Source organism: Vanessa cardui, chromosome 30 (assembly GCF_905220365.1).
Source record: "Vanessa cardui chromosome 30, ilVanCard2.1, whole genome shotgun sequence".
Classification (NCBI taxonomy): domain Eukaryota; kingdom Metazoa; phylum Arthropoda; class Insecta; order Lepidoptera; family Nymphalidae; genus Vanessa; species Vanessa cardui.
Genome location: NC_061152.1, coordinates 372360 through 392288, shown reverse-complemented (window position 1 = coordinate 392288; position 19929 = coordinate 372360). Strand labels below are relative to the sequence as shown.

At 41.2% G+C, this 19929-nt stretch overlaps 1 protein-coding gene across 1 annotated transcript; it reads right to left on the bottom strand.

Annotated features, from left to right (window-relative positions):
* Positions 1-2196: 2196 nt before the first annotated feature.
* On the bottom strand, positions 2197-19242 carry LOC124542259 (oocyte zinc finger protein XlCOF6-like). Its single transcript, XM_047120217.1, has 12 exons — positions 18840-19242; positions 17760-17891; positions 15591-16052; positions 13716-13846; positions 12631-12705; positions 11870-11990; positions 10836-10951; positions 9435-9531; positions 8812-8955; positions 4256-4357; positions 3729-3824; positions 2197-2369 (listed from the first exon to the last, which is right to left on the bottom strand). Exons 1-12 carry the CDS (start codon positions 18948-18950, stop codon positions 2211-2213), a joined length of 1746 nt encoding a protein of 581 aa, XP_046976173.1. The 5' UTR covers positions 18951-19242; the 3' UTR covers positions 2197-2210.
* Positions 19243-19929: the final 687 nt, after the last annotated feature.

Here is a 19929-nt window from a genome sequence, read left to right as displayed (position 1 = left end):
AAACGCTTGGCCCTTGGAGCAGTGGTGCAAAAAGCTTCAACAAAAGTATAACACCTCGCCTCATTGCCTCCACTGGTGACAGGAGGGCTGGTTCGTTTGCCCAGAGGATCGGAATTGCGATTCAACGGGGAAATGCTGCTAGCGTTCTTGCCACCATTGCACGCAGTCAAGATTTATACAGTAACTAGTTTTAGTTCACATTTGTAGATATTTAAGCATTTAATGTTATTAATTTTTATGTTAATGAATTATGTAATTAAATAATAATGCGCATTTATGACTCTAAATCAAAATTTAAGTACAGTTCTATATATATATACATATTTTAATTTTTTTCAAACACCATCATTTATTTTTGACTACCGAAAGTATAATATTATTAAGTAAAGGCTATTCCAATGGAGAAAGGAAATAACAAAAACAAATCTTAGCTTCACGCATTTCATGCGATTCGCTAATAACTTAGCTATACTGTGCCTTACTAACCTTATAATCATTTATTAATTTATTTATACACCATTAATGTCGAGATTGCCCAGTGGTTTATACGCGTGCATCTTAACCGATGATTGCGGGTGCAAACCCAGACAAGCACCGCTATATATGTGCTTAATTTATGTTTATAATTCATCTCGTGCTCGGCGATGAAGGAAAACATCGTGAGGATTAATTCGTATAAAATTTCATTGAAATTCTGCCACATGTGCATTCCACCAACATGCATTGGAACAGCGTGGTGGAATATGTCCCAAACCCTCTCCTTAATGGGAGAGGAGGCCTTAGCCCAGCAGTGGGAAATTTACAGACTGTTACTTTATATATTATTATACTTGACTACTTATATACACTTTAATTGTACTTTCAAAATTTCCGATACCAAATTTGTCATTCAAATCGCCATTTTCCGCCAACCCACAGTGAATACCACAGACTAAACAAGCTCTCGACCAATGAGATCGCGTCGATTCGCTGTCAGATGTTGTCTATTTGACTTTTCTCCTCTCGTGATTGAGACTACACATACACTATTTATTGTTTAATATTATTTTAATTATTATTTTTTACTCTCAAAACTTGTTCTGTTGTACTTGTATTTTTAGTTATTATTATTATTTTTCTTGTTTGATGTATTTTAGGATAAGATACTTTGTTATGTTTCGTTTTTTTTTGTTGTGTTCACACAGTAGTGTAATTTGCTCAATAAATGTTTATTATTATTATTATATTGTAGTGTTTGTATTTATACAGTAGATATACTACACTGTCTTACGTACCACACTGGAGGGGGTAGCTAGACTGTCGGGGAGTCGTGTTGCGAACAAGCTACGAGGCTTTTACTTGGTGGTAGGGCTTTGTGCGAGCCCGTCTGGGTAGGTACCACCCACTCATCAGTTATTCTACCGCCAAATAACAGTACTCAGTATTGTTGTGTTCCGGTTTAAAGGGTGAGTGAGACAATGTAACTGCAGGCACAAGCGACATAACATCTTAGTTCCCAAGGTTGATGGCACATTGACGATGTAAGGAATAGTTAATATTTCTTACAGCGTCATTGTCTATGGGTGATGGTGACCACTTACCATCAGGTGGCCCATCTGCTCGTCCACCAACCTATACCGTAAAAAAAGGCGTGCGCCAGCGCTCCAGGTGTGGTAGTGAGCCAGTGTCTATAATAGTCATCATTGAGGGACCGGAGGTTCCTACAGAAATGATATATAGTATTTTTTTATGTTATAAGGGGCAAACGAGCAGGAGGCTCACCTGATGGAGAGTGACTACCACCGCCCATGGACATCTGCAGCACCAGGGGGCTTGCAGGTGCGTGGCCGGCCTTTAAGGAAGGAGTACGCTCTTTTTTGAAAATGTCTTTACAGACAACAGCCTGTAAATTCCCACTGCTGGGCTAAAGGCCTCCTCTCCCTTTGAGGAGAAGGTTTTGGAACATATTCCACCACGCTGTTCCAATGCGGGTTGGTGGAATGCACATGTCGCAGAATTTCTATGAAATTTGTCACATGCAGGTTTCCTCACGATGTTTTCTTCACCGCTGAGCACGAGACGAATTATAAAGACAAATTAAGCACATGAATCAGCGGTGCTTGCCTTCTAGCCACTGGGCCATCTCGAGTCAGAAAATGTCTTAGAAATCGTTAATATATAACAGTAGGTATATTAAAACAAACATTTCTATTTAGTATATAGTTTTATTATCATTTATAATCTGTCGTAACATCAAGCTTATTTCGCCTGTTCCTGTACGGCGCCGGTAGCTTAAGGTGTACAGTGTTGATGTGATACTTCATCGAATTTGATTGCGTGAAGGATTTATTGCAATGGGGACAGCTGTAGGGCTTCACCCCCGTGTGGACCTGAAATTAATATACATAGATTAGATACTAGTAATCACCCGCCACTTTTCTCGCGTTTTGGTTTAAACTTTATTCAAGTAGGCTTTTATAAGCACTTTTGAATCGTCATTTAACAATTAAGTGAAGCTACCACCGGTTCCGAAAGTAGATTCTACCGAGAAGACCCGGCAAGAGACTCAGTAGTTACTCTTTTTTAACATTTAAAAAATACAAAGTCATGTTAGTTAATACAATTATTTCAATTAATATATCCTGCTTGGAAGTCAACAAATATTAACTCCACGCTTTTTTATCATCTATAAAATCTTGTATCGAATAATATGCTTTTTCTACCAATGTATTTTTACAAACGATTTTAATTTACTAAACGGCAAAGTTAAGAATGTCTGCGGAATTTTAATTATATATTAATATATAATAGTAGAAGGATAGTAGTCGGCCTGTCTTGTCGGTAGTCCGTTCTTGGAGTTCCAGTTAACTTCATACAAAATTTCATCAAATTCGGTTCAGCGGTTTAGTCGTGAAAGAGCGACAGATATAGTTACTTTCACATTACAATATTACTATATATATAGAGCTGGAAATGGTTAATACGTGAGGTCTCTAATATAGTCTATATTATTACATTTAATATTTATATATGTGTTACTTCTTTCCGTTTTTGCAAGTTATATGTAACAATTGATCTTTTATAATTAGTTACATTTAGTAGGTCATTTATATATATCAAAAATAACAGCGGTCCTAATATGCTGCCTTGAGGGACACCCACTTCATTTGACCCCAATGGGACTACAATTTCCTCTACAGTTCGCCATGAAAGACCAGGATGACCAAGGCGTAATTGACTTTAACCAAATAAACCAGATATCTAGGCATCGAAGATATATATTAAGGACATTTTTTTATTATTTTAAATAGGTAGGCAGACTGACAAATGGTCCACTATAGATATGTCTATTAGCAAATAATATTGTTATAGTAACATATTGTATTGCTTTGGTGGTAGGGCTTTGTGCAAGCCCGTCTGGGTAGGTACCACCCACACATCAGCTATTCCACCACCAAAAAGTACTCCAGTATTGTTGTGATTTCCGTTTTAAAGGGTGAGTGATCCAGTGTAACTACAGGCACAAGGGACATAACATATTAGTTCCCAAGGTTGGTGGCGTATTGACGATGTTAGGAATGTTTAATGTTTCTAACAGCAGTATTATGGACGGTGGTGACCACTTACCATCAGGTAGCTTATATGCTCGTCCGCCAACCTATAGCATAATAAAAACTTACCCAGACCACCAGCTTTATCATCCATAAAGTGGATTCGGTTATAACTGGAAAAAGTTATAACAAACTCACCCTGTTGTGTCTGTTGAGAGCCGCTTTGTGCTTGAAAGCCTTTGGGCAGTTCTGACACTTGAACGGCCTCTCCCCTGTGTGTGTTCGTATGTGTATCTGTTACAGAATAATACATTAAACTATATTAAAGAAGTATCCATCAACAACAGTCTGTAAATTCCCACTGCTGGGCTAAAGGCCTCCTCTCCCTTTGAGGAGAAGAACATATTCCACCACGCTGTTCCAATGCGGATTGGTGGAATGCACATCTGACAGAATTTCTATGAAATTTGTCACATGCAGGTTTCCTCACGATGTTTTCCTTCACCGCTGAGCACGAGATGAATTATAAAGACAAATTAAGCACATGAATCAGCGGTGCTTGCCTGGGTTTTGAACCCGCTATCATCGGTTAAGATGCACGGTTTCTAACCACTGGGTCATCTCAACTCCTCGACTCCTCCTCTTAGAAGTATCCGAAATTTATTAAATTTGATCTTGTTTTCAAATGACATTAACGACACCTAGCATCTCCGTGGTCCACTCACCTGCAGCAGTTGCATTATGCTGAACTTTTTCGGACACTGTGTGCAGTGGTACGGCTTTTCGCCTGTGTGGGTTCGCTGGTGGTACATCAGCGTGGCCTTGGACTGGTGACAAAACAAAAGTAATAATATCCCTTAAATAAAACTAGTTTTAATCGCGTATATTAATTAATTTGGACATCCCGACGTTTTGAGCACTTTACAGCGTTCGTGGTCACGGGTAGTCTACCCGTGACCACGAACGCTGTAAAGGCCAAAGCGGCTCTCAACAGACACTACAGGGTGAGTTCCTAATGACTGTTATACCCGAATCCACTTGAGGGATGATAAAGCTGGTGGTCTGGGTAAGTTTTTATTTTGCTATAGGTTGACGGACGAGCATATGGGCTACCTGGTGGTAAGTGTCACCACCCATAATGGCGCTGTAAGAAACATTAAACATTCCTAAAATCGCCAATGCGCCACCAACCTTGGGAACTAATATGTTATGTCCCTTGTGCCTGTAGTTACACTGGATCACTCACCCTTTAAGCTGGAACACACAACAATACTGGAGTACTTTTTGGTGGTGGAATAGCTGATGTGTGGGTGGTACCTACCCAGACGGGTTTGCACAAAGCCCTACCACCAAAGCAATACAATATGTTACTATAACAATATTATTTTCTAATGGACATATCTAAATTGGACCATTTTTTAGTCTGCTTTCTTATTTAAAATAGTAAAAAAATGTCCTAAATATACATTATTTTATATTTAATTCTACGATATATATAGTGATTTGGTCTACTTTGACGTTAGTAGCTATAAATCTTCGATGCCTAGGTATCTGGTTTATTTGGTGAAAGTCAATTACGCCCTAGTCATCCTGGTCTTTCATGGCGAACTGTAGAAGAAACGGTAGTCCCATTGGCGTCAAATGAAGTGGGTGTCCCTCAAGGCAGCATATTAGGACCGCTTATATTTTTGATATATATAAATGACCTACCAAATGTAACTAATTATAAACGGGTAGACTACCCGTGACCACGAACGCTGTAAAGTGCTCGAAACGTCGGGATGTCCAAAATAATTAATAAACGCGATAAAAATCCATTATAACTAGTTTTATTTAAATGTGTAATAATCGCGAAAATTTAAGACAACATTATAATAATATCCTTTTACATATAATTGTCCAGGAGAGAATCGACTTTAGAGATACTTCTTTCAACTATTTCCCAGACAAGTACTATTATGAAATAGTGTCGGAGCAATATTTAAGGGAACATTAAAGTTATTTAATTTCAACGGTCGTCTAGTTCATTAACATCAACAGCCTGTAAATTTCCCACTGCTGGGCAAAGGCTCTCTTTTTGAGGAGAAGTTTCGGATCATATTAGACTGATTCTACCATATGTATGAATAAGTCTAAATTACTCACATTCAGGTTTTCTCATGATGCTTTCCTTCAGAATAACGCTCTAGATGAATTACAGACACATATTAAGCACATGAACAAGTGGTGCTTGCTTGGGTTCGAACTATTGGGCCATCTCTGCTCTCTAGTAATGTCTATGTGTGGGGGCTGTGTGTGTGTGAGTCGCTACTCACGATGCAGGTGAGGCCGCAGACCTCGCAGGTGCTCTCTAGTGACGGCTATGTGTGTGTGTGTGTGTTTTGTGTCGCTACTCACGATGCAGGTGAGGCCGCAGACCTCGCAGACGGCGCTGTCGTGCGCGCGGCGCGGCACGCGGCGGCGCACGGCGCGCTTGACGCCGAGGTGCTCCCTAGTGAAGGCTATGTGTGTGTGTGTGTGTGTGTGTGTGTGTGTGTGTGTGTGTGTGTGTGTGTGTGTGTGTGTGTGTCGCTACTCACGATGCAGGTGAGGCCGCAGACCTCGCAGGTGCTCTCTAGTGACGGCTATGTGTGTGTGTGTGTGTTTTGTGTCGCTACTCACGATGCAGGTGAGGCCGCAGACCTCGCAGACGGCGCTGTCGTGCGCGCGGCGCGGCACGCGGCGGCGCACGGCGCGCTTGACGCCGAGGTGCTCCCTAGTGACGGCTATGTGTGTGTGTGTGTGTGTGTGTGTGTGTGTGTGTGTGTGTGTGTCGCTACTCACGATGCAGGTGAGGCCGCAGACCTCGCAGACGGCGCTGTCGTGCGCGCGGCGCGGCACGCGGCGGCGCACGGCGCGCTTGACGCCGAGGTGCTCCCTAGTGACGGCTATGTGTGTGTGTGTGTGTGTGTGTGTGTGTGTGTGTGTGTGTGTGTGTGTGTGTGTGTGTCGCTACTCACGATGCAGGTGAGGCCGCAGACCTCGCAGACGGCGCTGTCGTGCGCGCGGCGCGGCACGCGGCGGCGCACGGCGCGCTTGACGCCGAGGTGCTCCCTAGTGACGGCTATGTGTGTGTGTGTGTGTGTGTGTGTGTGTGTGTGTGTGTGTGTGTGTGTCGCTACTCACGATGCAGGTGAGGCCGCAGACCTCGCAGACGGCGCTGTCGTGCGCGCGGCGCGGCACGCGGCGGCGCACGGCGCGCTTGACGCCGAGGTGCTCCCTAGTGACGGCTATGTGTGTGTGTGTGTGTGTGTGTGTGTGTGTGTGTGTGTGTGTGTGTGTGTGTGTGTGTGTCGCTACTCACGATGCAGGTGAGGCCGCAGACCTCGCAGACGGCGCTGTCGTGCGCGCGGCGCGGCACGCGGCGGCGCACGGCGCGCTTGACGCCGAGGTGCTCCCTAGTGAAGGCTATGTGTGTGTGTGTGTGTGTGTGTGTGTGTGTGTGTGTGTGTGTGTGTGTGTGTGTCGCTACTCACGATGCAGGTGAGGCCGCAGACCTCGCAGACGGCGCTGTCGTGCGCGCGGCGCGGCACGCGGCGGCGCACGGCGCGCTTGACGCCGAGGTGCTCCCTAGTGAAGGCTATGTGTGTGTGTGTGTGTGTGTGTGTGTGTGTGTGTGTGTGTGTGTGTGTGTGTGTGTGTGTCGCTACTCACGATGCAGGTGAGGCCGCAGACCTCGCAGACGGCGCTGTCGTGCGCGCGGCGCGGCACGCGGCGGCGCACGGCGCGCTTGACGCCGAGGTGCTCCCTAGTGAAGGCTATGTGTGTGTGTGTGTGTGTGTGTGTGTGTGTGTGTGTGTGTGTGTGTGTGTGTGTGTGTGTGTGTCGCTACTCACGATGCAGGTGAGGCCGCAGACCTCGCAGACGGCGCTGTCGTGCGCGCGGCGCGGCACGCGGCGGCGCACGGCGCGCTTGACGCCGAGGTGCTCCCTAGTGACGGCTATGTGTGTGTGTGTGTGTGTGTGTGTGTGTGTGTGTGTGTGTGTGTGTGTGTGTGTGTGTGTGTGTGTGTGTGTGTGTGTGTGTGTCGCTACTCACGATGCAGGTGAGGCCGCAGACCTCGCAGACGGCGCTGTCGTGCGCGCGGCGCGGCACGCGGCGGCGCACGGCGCGCTTGACGCCGAGGTGCTCCCTAGTGAAGGCTATGTGTGTGTGTGTGTGTGTGTGTGTGTGTGTGTGTGTGTGTGTGTGTGTGTGTGTGTGTGTCGCTACTCACGATGCAGGTGAGGCCGCAGACCTCGCAGACGGCGCTGTCGTGCGCGCGGCGCGGCACGCGGCGGCGCACGACGCGCTTGACGCCGAGGTGCTCCCTAGTGACGGCTATGTGTGTGTGTGTGTGTGTGTGTGTGTGTGTGTGTGTGTGTGTGTGTGTGTGTCGCTACTCACGATGCAGGTGAGGCCGCAGACCTCGCAGACGGCGCTGTCGTGCGCGCGGCGCGGCACGCGGCGGCGCACGGCGCGCTTGACGCCGAGGTGCTCCCTAGTGACGGCTATGTGTGTGTGTGTGTGTGTGTGTGTGTGTGTGTGTGTGTGTGTGTGTGTGTGTGTGTGTGTGTGTGTGTGTGTGTCGCTACTCACGATGCAGGTGAGGCCGCAGACCTCGCAGACGGCGCTGTCGTGCGCGCGGCGCGGCACGCGGCGGCGCACGGCGCGCTTGACGCCGAGGTGCTCCCTAGTGACGGCTATGTGTGTGTGTGTGTGTGTGTGTGTGTGTGTGTGTGTGTGTGTGTGTGTGTGTGTGTGTGTGTGTGTGTGTGTGTGTCGCTACTCACGATGCAGGTGCGGCCGCAGACCTCGCAGACAGCGCTGTCGTGCGCGCGGCGCGGCACGCGGCGGCGCACGGCGCGCTTGACGCCGAGGTGCTCCCTAGTGACGGCTGTGTGTGTGTGTGTGTGTGTGTGTGTGTGTGTGTGTGTGTGTCGCTACTCACGATGCAGGTGCGGCCGCAGACCTCGCAGACAGCGCTGTCGTGCGCGCGGCGCGGCACGCGGCGGCGCACGGCGCGCTTGACGCCGAGGTGCTCCCTAGTGACGGCTGTGTGTGTGTGTGTGTGTGTGTGTGTGTGTGTGTGTGTGTCGCTACTCACGATGCAGGTGAGGCCGCAGACCTCGCAGACGGCGCTGTCGTGCGCGCGGCGCGGCACGCGGCGGCGCACGGCGCGCTTGACGCCGAGGTGCTCCCTAGTGACGGCTGTGTGTGTGTGTGTGTGTGTGTGTGTGTGTGTGTGTGTGTCGCTACTCACGATGCAGGTGAGGCCGCAGACCTCGCAGACGGCGCTGTCGTGCGCGCGGCGCGGCACGCGGCGGCGCACGGCGCGCTTGACGCCGAGGTGCACGCGCTCGCGGTGCACGCACAGCGATCGCGCGCTCGTGAAGCTGCGCGCGCACTGCGCGGGACAAACACACAAGGTAAGAGAGGTACGACGTCATAAGGGAGCGTCATACTGTTTATCGTATTGGCATACGATAAGCGAAAGTAACTGTAATTGTCTGAAACGTTTTCACAAGTAAAACCAACAGTGATGAAATTTGCATTGATATATTTTATGTTATATGTTGACGGACGAGCAAATGGACCACCATAGACACTAGCGCAGTAAGAAATATTAACATTTACTTACATCTCCAATTCGCCACCTTGGGAACTAAGGTGTTATGTCACTTGTGCCTGTAGTTACACTGGCTCACTCATCCTTCAGACCGGAACACAACAATATTGATTACTATTATTTGGCGGTAGGAGCAAGAAGCAAGCATGAATTAAACTTCAACTAAACCCAATACATAAACTAATCTCCTAATTCAGCCCTTAATCGGCATCATTGTAATGACGTCATTCCATCCATCACCTCTAATCCAAACTCACCTCTTCACAGTAAAGGCTCTCATCTTCATGATTGTCCTTCAAGTGTTGTTTCAACGCGTCCTCAGTTTCGAAGCCATCACCACAATACTGACATGGCCTTGAATATGAAATTCGAAAAAGTCATAAGTGAGTTTATTTGAAGTAGGTTTTACGTCGTTTCACACATTTAGTGACTCGAAACATTATAATATCATCCCAAATTATTTATACGGATTACAGAACGGCGTTCGATAGATCATATTTTATATTTATATCAATCAAACGTTACATCGTTATAGTCTGATTTCATTTTAGATTACGGGTTTCTATCTAGACACATTTCTCTGTCATGTCAGGCGTTCCACAGGGGGTCTCACTTTGGAACACTATTATTTAATGTCTTCATTAATGACAAGTCATTGAGTCTGATATATGTGCCATGATATCTTTATAATACAAACATCTTGAATAACTATCTACACTTACTAGATTGAGAATGGAATGTCTTAATCTTTTCGAATTTGCTTTTTTTTTGGTTGAAATTAATGAAATTATTTACCAACTATAGAGTAACTACCAGACCTCTTGAGGAAGTTACTTGAGTTCAGAATTAAGGATTGGTAATGATTTACAACCTCTTTAAAATTTAGACACAGATTTTTGCAACCAGCGTCCATTTAAATATGCATCGAAATGAACATAAACTACACAAAACTATACAACAACAACAGCAGCCTGTAAATTCCCACTGCTGGGCTAAAGGCCTCCTCTCCCTTAGAGGAGAAGGTTTGGAACATATATACATATTACAAAACTATAATACATATCATTTGCCTAATGTTTTCTTGTGGATATACTGTGAACTATTTTTGTATAGAAGATCAAAGTGCTTCATTTAAAAATTCCTTGAGACAATACTATCTTACACTTTAATTGTTGTACTTAATTTATATATATTTGTTTTTTGCGAGACATCAATTTAATTTTTGTATATTATAACTTTAATTTGATTAGATAGATACATATATGTACGCATTTTAGATATCAGGTACTGTACATTATTTTTATTTAAATATATTAATATTACACTGTATTTATTTATTATGTTTATATCTGCTCTGTACACCCCTACCTCTTTCTATATCTGTTTCCTCTACCTTAAGGTTGCCTGGAAGAGATCGCTGTGTTAGCTATAAGGCCTCTTGTACATCTTTCCTAACCGTGTATATGTGACTTTTTTACTGGTGTACAATAAAGAGTATTTTGATTTGATTCTCGTGAGGAAACCTGCATATACCGGATACAAATTTGGTGTACGTTCCACACATTGGTGCATCGTGGCAATCTTCTTTTCAAACTGGACTTTACCCCAGTAGTGGCAAATAAACCAAAAGTTGCCATTTACATATTTTCATCACTCACCTGATGTTCGCGTCGCAAATTTCATCCTTCGAAAGTTTCAGGTGTCTCTTCATCGCTTTGACGGAATGAAACTTTGTACTGCAGTTCTCGCATTGAGAAGTTAAGCTTTCGGCGTTCTGCTAATAAAATATTAGATAGAAGTTAGTCTTGAATAAGGAAGGCAGCCTGACAAATAGGCAAAACTGGCGTCATATATCCCTACATATGTATAGAACAAAGTCTCTTCCCGATCTGTACGCTTGGATCTTTTAAACTATGCGACGCATTTTGATGCGGTTTTCGACAATAAATAGAGCGATTTAAGAGGAAAGTTTGCAAGTATAATACGTGCACATTATAGTAGAGAAAAGCCGAGGATTTCAACTTTCCTAGTTGGAAAAAAAATTGGATTTTTCGTCAATCTAAAATGTGCACATGCACCCTTATTGTATCAACGTGAAGTGTAATTTGGTCCGCGGTTCAGCTCCGTTTAAGGATTTTGTCGTCAGGTCTTTTAATTTTATCGATTTTCTAGTTATGGGCTTATGAAGCTTCAGATTTTGAGGTCCTGAGTTTAACTGATTAAGAAGATTTGAGCCTGAAGTCTTCATCCTGAAGCCTAACAACCCCTACCCTATGTTTCTCACTGCTGGGGTAAGACCTCCTCTGCCTTTGAGGACAAGATTTGGAGCATAATCTACCAAGCTGCTCTAATGCGGTTTGATTTATACACATCTGTCAGAATTTCATCGAAATCAGACCTTCATGAGGTTTCCTCACGATATTTTCCTTCACCACCACGCTCGAGATGGATTATAAACACAAATTAAGAACATAAAAATTCATCTTCGCAATAATCGCTTAAGATGCACGCGTTCTAACCTGGCCTGGGACATTTTGATTCCCTATTTCCTTATTTGTTAATTTTACGTACCGCGTTATAAGAAAGACTCCCTCCCACCCCTGTAACGCATCGTAACGTTTTTACGAGACACCCCCCCCCCACCAAATGACGTAACGTAATACTTGAACCCAATATTAGTATTGATACTTACATGGACTTTCTTCTTGTGCATTCTCAATCCAAATTCACCAATGAACGACTCGCCGCAGAGCTCGCACGCGTGGCTCGAAGGATGCTGGAGACGTATGTGGGTTAGGTGACTCGTGGATTTGCTGTGGACGGTCGGGAATCTTACGAACAGCTTTGACTCACTAACTGAATTTCTTTTACATTGAGATCTGGGATCGTCAGTGTAATTTGTCATAAATTTTGGACAACATCACATACATTTTTGACCTCCGTGGTCGAATGGTGTGTACACCGGTTTTCATGGGTACTCCACTCCGAGGCCCTGGGTTCGATTCCCGGCCGAGTCGATGTAGACTATCATTAGTTTTGTATGTTGTCTTGTGTCTGGGTGTTTGTGGTACCGTCGTTACTTCTGATTTTCCATAACGCAAGTGCTTTAGCTACTTACATTGGGATCAGAGCAATGTATGTGATGTTGTCTCATATTTATTTATTATTATTATTTATTACATTATGATCCCAATGTGAGTAGCTAACGCACTTGTGTTGTGGAAGATCAGAAGTAACGACGGCACAAACACCCAGACCCGAGACGACGTAGAAAACTAATGATAATCTACATCGACTCGGCCGGACGAAGCCGGGACCTCGGAGTGGCGTAACCATGGAAACTGGTGTACTGGTGGTGGTGATAAAAACTAGTGGAGACGGTCGAGAGTGCGTAAGGCTTCCTTGCGTGACAATGTTGCCATAAGTAAGTGAGCAAAAAAATTATGGACTTACGCGAATAGAGCTCCACAGATTTTACACTCGAACATAAATCCTTTATGCCATTTCAAATGTTCCTTTGCCCTGTGGCTGAAATAAAATAAAAATCTTAAGAGTGCTTAGTCAGATATGTTGATGATACAAATATTAACATAACATAGAGAGCTTTGTGCAAGCCCTTCTGTCTAGATACCAGACATTCTACCACCAAACAACGGTACTTGGTATTGTTGTGTTCCGATTTGAAGGGTGAGTGAGCCAGTGTAACTACAGGCACGAGGGACATAGCATCTTAGTTCCCAAGGTTGGTGGCGCATTGACGATAAAAGGCCGTAAGAGGTTAATGTTTCTTGCAGCGCCATTGTTTATGGGCGGTGGTGATCACTCACTATCAGTTCGCCATATGCTATATATGGATCACATTACTTGGTGGTAGGGCTTTGTGCAAGCCCATCTGGATATGTACCAACCACTCATCAGATAATCTACCGCCAAACCACCGTACTTGATATTATTGAGTTCAGATTTGAAGAGTGATAACATCTTAATTCCCAAGGTTGGTGGCGCATTGACGATGTAAGGAATAGTTAATATTTCTTACAGCGTCATTGTCTATGGGTGATGGCGACCACTTACCATCAGGTGGCCCATATTCTCGACCAACAACCTATACCATAAAAAAAAATCTGAATCAGCGTGGTGGAATATGTTCCAAACCCTGTTTTAAGGGAGAGGAGGTATATACTATAATGCAATGCAAAATGGTGGCATATTGGCGATACAAGGCATGGTTAATTTTTCTTACAGCGCCATTGTCTATGGGTGACCTCTTACCACGAGTTGGCCTATATGCTCGCCCGCCAACCTATAGCATAAAAAAACCACGTAATAAATGGTCGGCCCTTAACTCTCACTTTAATTTAGGTAGATAAATGCATCAAAAATCACAGCAGCCTAGCAATCCTATAATCAGTGAAACCCACAAATCCTCCCCCGCATTGCACTTGATGTGGAAACTCGTAGTAATCTTGAATTGATTTTATTTCTCATAAAAAGTCACAAAAACCACGTTCTTCTGATGAAATATAAAACAAGCTCACATATTCCTGGAGACGTATTCGCAGAGCTTGCAAACGTATTTCTTCTCGTGTGTGTTGAGCACGTGAGCGCGCAGGGAACGCGCGTCCGCCCAGCGCGATCGGCACACCTCGCACGAGAACGCACCGCGCTCCTACGACCCAACACGCTTATAGCCCAACAAACGCCTGTAACCTTCCCACTGCTGGGCTAAGACCTCCTCCCTTTGAGGAAGGTTTGGATTTTGTACACATTTGGAATTTCTATGAAATTAGGTTTCATTTTGATTTCATTCCATTGTATTTTTACAATGGAATGAAATCCATTTATTAAATGTTGATAATGAGTACTGAGTTTCTTGTCGGTTCTTCTCGGTAGAATCTACTTTGCGAACCGGTGGTAGCTTTATTTAATTGTTAAATGACGATTCAAAAGTGCTTGTAAAACCGTACTTGAATAAAGTTTATTTTGATTTGATTTTGATTGATAAACTGCAAGTTAATTGAAATAATCGCGAAAATTTAAGACAACATTATGCAAGTTAATTATTTGAGAGAGCTGAGATAGTACAGTGGTTAGAAAGCATGCATCTTAACCGATGATTGCGGTCTCAAACCCAGGCAAGCACCGCTATATATGTGTGCTTAATTTGTGATTATAATTCATCTCGTGCTCGGTGAAGGAAAACATCGTGAGGAAACCTGCATGTGTCTAATTCCATCGAAATTCTGCCACATGTGCATTCCACCAACCCGCATTGGAACAGCGTGGTGGAATATGAACCAAACCTTCTCCTTATTGGAAGAGGAGGCCTTATACCTGCAGTGGGAAATTTACAGCTGTTACTATAATTTTTTTAACTTTAAGTCAATTATCTACATTCGGCGCCAAAATGACGGTACGCCTTTTAAATGAAATTTTTAATATCAAATAGTATACTTTAGTTCAGTTGGAATCATTTAAAGTTTTTTGCCTAGATCTCTCTCATAATAATTATTCGTTACTCGTAACCATTTAGTTCATTACTATCAAGAATCCTCTTTATATCTCTGCACATCTACGACTGGAGCTTTTCAAAATGAGACCAGTGGTGGATTTACAAATCTGCCACTAGTAGGCTAGTAGGCTGTTCAATTTTTGCCGCCCCTGCTTTATTTTTGCAACATTTATGATTTGTGTTCTATCGTCCTCATTACATCGGCTTTTCCCGTTATTAGTATGATTATAAACTAGGCGATATTTCTGTCAGTTACTAGATTATTCTTCCAACTCGCTATGTAGTGACGAGTATACGGATTACGGACGTAATGTGTATACATATAATTATAAGTTTTGTTTTTAATTTATGTAAGGTGTATAATCTGTCCTTGTATGGGGCTTCGCACAGGCTCGTACACGCACTTAATGGACAGACTACCAACACGCCAGTGGCTCTCGTATTATTCACGTGGTGCAAACGAGACTGTCACTGTCTGTGTGACTACTGAACGAATGACAGAACGAATGCTTGTACGAATGAATGAATGGATGAATAAATGCATACACTACATAAGGTAATAACAAATTTGGGCTAAATCTGCCTAGGCTCCAGCCTACTTAGCCTATTGGTAAATCCGCCACTGAATGAAACCATAACTAAACTACTTTCATATCCCATAATCGCTGGGAAACTGTCCGTCTCTATGTATGCTTAGATCTTTAGAACTACGCAACAGATTTTGATGCGGTTTTTTAATAGATATATAATTCGACAAGGTTTTTGTATACAATACATGGACAATAAAGTAAAGAAACACTTATAATTTTAAAAGTTTCTATAAACAAATTCTGTAGTATATTAAGTATCAGCATTGCACCCGCGTGTAGCTGGCTGTAAATTATAAATTAAAAAAACTCACCGGATCATGTTTGATCATGTGATTCCTGTAAGTCGAGGCCATTATGAAACCTTTATAGCAAAAGTCGCACTTGTAAAACGAATTCACGTAATTCGACGACGTCTTCCTCTCCTCAATCTCCTGGAGTTGTTCCTCTTTACTCAGTATGATCACCTCTATGTCTTTCATCTCTGCATCATCATTAACATCGCTATCTTGACCCTCGAAACCTACATCATTGTATTGCTCATCTTCATATTTAATTACATCAGCATTGATTTTCTCTTTTTTCTTCTTTACTTTCTTCTTCTTTACCTCTGTCTCATACTCCATTATTAATGGAGATTCAATCACAATGCTCTCCTCTTTTATAATGTGCTCGGAATATTCTGTATTCTCCATGTTTATCGTTGGATAGTTTGTTGATATTGTGTAGGGTAGCTTATACTGTTGGTTGATGGAACGTATGTCACTTGTTGTAAGCTGGAAATGGAAAAAAGTAAACTTTATTCAAGTAGGCTTTTACAGCTTTTGAATCGTTATTTTAAAATTAAGTGAAGTTACCACCGGTTCGGAAAGTAGATTCTACCGAGAACCGGCAATAAACTCAGTAGTTACTCTTATTTACCTTTAAAAACAACAAAGTCATCTTAGTTAAATACAATGATTTAAATTAATATATCCTGCGTGGAAGTCAACAGGTATTAACTCCACGTTTTTTTATCATCTATAAAATCTTGTATCGAATAACATGTTTTTTCTACCAACGTATTTTTTACAAACGATTTGAATTTACGAAACGGCAAAGTTAAAAATGTCTGCGGAATTTTATTATAGAAACGGATAACTTGTCCCAAGAAAGATTTATTGACTTTGCGGAGTCGGAAACTTGGCGTTATAAGCTTATCCTTACTCCTAGTGCACATACAATGATTATCGCTGATTTTATCAAAGTGTTCAAATGTACGAATATACGTAATATTGTTGTAAATATATTGCGACTTCATCTATGAACTAAATCTAGATCTGAGTTCTGGAGCTGATGACACTTAAGGAAATATAAGTGTTTATAGGTCTCATACTGCAATAAAAATATAGCGTAATCTAGGGGCCATTTATTTATTAGTTACGACGTTTTAGGAGGGGTGGATTGTGTTGACCATGTCTTATATTTTCTTACATATTGGTGGGTGGGGATGGGAGTGTGTAAAAGTAAAGTAAAGTAACAGCCTGTAAATTTTCCCACTGCTGGGCTCATGGCCTCCTCTTCCAATAAGGAGAGGGTTTGGAACATATTCCACCACGCTGTTCCGATGCGGGTTGGTGGAATGAACATGTGGCAGAATTTCAATGAAATTAGACACATGCAGGTTTCCTCACGATGTTTTCCTTCACCGCCGAGCACGAGATGAATTATAAACACAAATTAAGTCTATATATTTAGTAGCGTTTGCCTGGGTTTGAACCCGAAATCATCGGTTAAGATGCACGTGTTCTAACCACTGGGCCATCTCGGCTTCACTGGACCATCCCGGCTTCACTGGGCCATCTCGGCTTGGGAGTGTTTAAGTTTCGACAGATTTTAAGTAAGATAAATAAAAATGCGTACAGTTAAAATTATTTGAAAAAACGCGAAAAACGCGCGATTTTCTCGGTTACCTTAAGAACGTTTGAAATTACAAAAATTTGTTATTTTTTTTTATGGTATAGGTGGCCGGACGAGCATATGGGCCACCTGATAGTAAGTGGTCACCGTCACCCATAGACAATGACGCTGTAAGATACATTAACTATTCCTTACATCGTCAATGTGCCACCAACCTTGGGAACTAATATGCTATGTCCCTTGTGCCTGTAGTTACACTGGCTCACTCACCCTTCACACCGGAACACAACAATACTGCGTTCTGTTATTTGGCGGTAGAATAACTGATGAGTAGGTGGTACCTACCCAGACCGGCTTGCACAAAGCCCTACATATTTACTTGGTGGCACATTGACGATATAAGGAATATTTATACATTCATTGTCTATGGGTGATGGTGACCACTAACCATCAGAGGGCCCATATGCATGTTCAACAAACTATACCATAAAAAAATATGTATATATAAAATATGTAAATTTAATTTTTGTCATCATTCCTGCTCCAATTGGAATAGATTATATATGTTACCAGCTTATTTTTACCTGTCTTTGAGACGCATACGTAAGAATTGATCTAGTGTCGCAACATTTCTCCTTGAATGCCACGTATTTGAGCAACAGTGAGCTGCAATAGCTGCATATGAACTCCGGCAGACCATCATCAGCTTTTAATAACTGCAACGTAAATATATATTGGCAAAAATTAATAATTTTAACTTTGTACCGTTTAATAAAATCAAAATCAAAATAAACTTTATTCAAGTAGGCTTTTACAAGCACTTTTGAATCGTCATTTTACAATTAAGTGAAGCTACCATTCAGAGAAGGATTCACAAAGTAGATTCTACCGAGAACCAGCAAGAAACTCAGTAGTACTTTTTCAACATTTAAAAAATAAAAAGTCAAGTTAGTTAAATACAATTACTTAAATTAATATATCCTGCCTGGAAGTCAACAGGTATTATATATTATATATTGGGTTATTATACAATATAATTTCTATTTTAAGTAATATAGTCTAAGTGGCCATCACAGCTCCTTAGTCCTTAGAAAATGATGACTAACAGTGCCAATGTATTTGAGAACTGTTATACGGCCAAACAGTACATAAAAACACTATGTATTGCTGTGAGAAAATATATATGGTATAAATAGAAAATATATCTAAATAAGCTCGCACATAACTTAAACTAGTAAACTAAAGCATCTATAGCCTTCCAGTACTATTTTTCAGACATCATGAATTAATATTGATTATAGGTACTTTTTAATGCTTAAAGTATAATAATAAACAATAAAAGAGCGTTAATTCTGATTTTTAAGTAACTTATATAAATAAATATTTTATTTTCGTAAAATAATATATACGTAATAATTAAACCTCCGTACATATATTTGTATAAACATTTATTATAGTAAGGAAAGGAAAAAACGAGGATATATTCGCAAATATTTAGTTCGGTAACGTACTTATTTCATAAAAAATTATCTTATTTTAAATACCAACAAATATTACCTTAATCAAGTAATGTAATAATCAAATAATAAATAATTAACACATTAATAAAATAAAACAATCTTATAATTACAAAACGATGTTAAGTAAATAAAAACAATCCAAACCTGATCTCCGATTATATTTTTATAAGCATCTATTAGATTATACTTGTATATATTGTACAATTTAACGTCATCTGTAGCGAGACAAACTCGGCACACGAGTAAATCACACATTTTTCATATAGGAATTAACTTATTTATTATAAAATCTTATTCAAAAACTCATAAACAAACTTTTCAACTATTTTGACGTAATTTTATACAGAGCAAAAGTATATAGAGTAAATGGTGTACACAAGCGTCTCTGTACAACTTCTTGCCTTTGTTGGTCTTCATTACTCTAGCTAAGCTAACACTTAACAAATCGATTGTGAATTTTGAAGACCACACCCATATTTTTATAATATTAATTAAAAATTTATCATATAAGTATAAATATTTAAATAATAAAATCTTTTTGGTTGTGATTTAGTCATATGATTTAATTTATTTTGAAAAATATACTTTAAAATAATATAGTTTATATATACTCTGGAGACAGTTTATTTATTCGCTTTTGTTGTATGTAATCTGTGCGCGTATGGAAAACTCGATTATTTTCAATGAATAGTATAATATTATAAGTAAATAATTTATAGCATATTTATTTATGTTATTGTACAAATATAATATGTACTACATTTATATGATATACTTTATTTCATTTCAAAAGAAAAAGATCGGACTTGACAAAATTGTAGCTGTCATAAAATGAACGCAACTATAAAAAGATTTCATTGAATCTTGAATAGGCACCCAGAAAAGGGACAAAAATTGTATTTTGAAATGAACGTATTCAATAAAAAAACGACGATACTATTTAATTTGTATTTTTAAGGCAGTGTTTTGAAATCCATTTACAATTTTTACAGCTGAAAATTTTTCTTTTGATTTCGTACAAAGGTCTTAGTACTTCGATTGAAACTTTCATATTTTCGAAAAATGTAGTTTCAATTTTTAAATAGCTAATGTATAAAGCAAATAAGTGCTATATAACAGTTTTTTTGTAGTAGAAATAAATGCAATTTTTTAATTTATTTGTTTATTTATATAGAGCAAAGCTTTTTTATACATACATGTATAAAAAATATCCTATAAATGTAATAAAATCAAA

Bases quoted from the DNA above. Each gene is read 5' to 3' on its own strand.
- LOC124542259 (XM_047120217.1), bottom strand. From the start codon at position 18,950: ATGTGTGATTTACTCGTGTGCCGAGTTTGTCTCGCTACAGATGACGTT. The intron at 12,706-13,715 runs GTGAGCTTGTTT...ATTTTATTTCAG, and splicing joins GAATACGTCTCCAGGAATAT to CCACAGGGCAAAGGAACATT. The intron at 4,358-8,811 runs GTGAGTAGCGAC...TTTTGTCACCAG, and splicing joins TCTGCGGCCTCACCTGCATC to TCCAAGGCCACGCTGATGTA.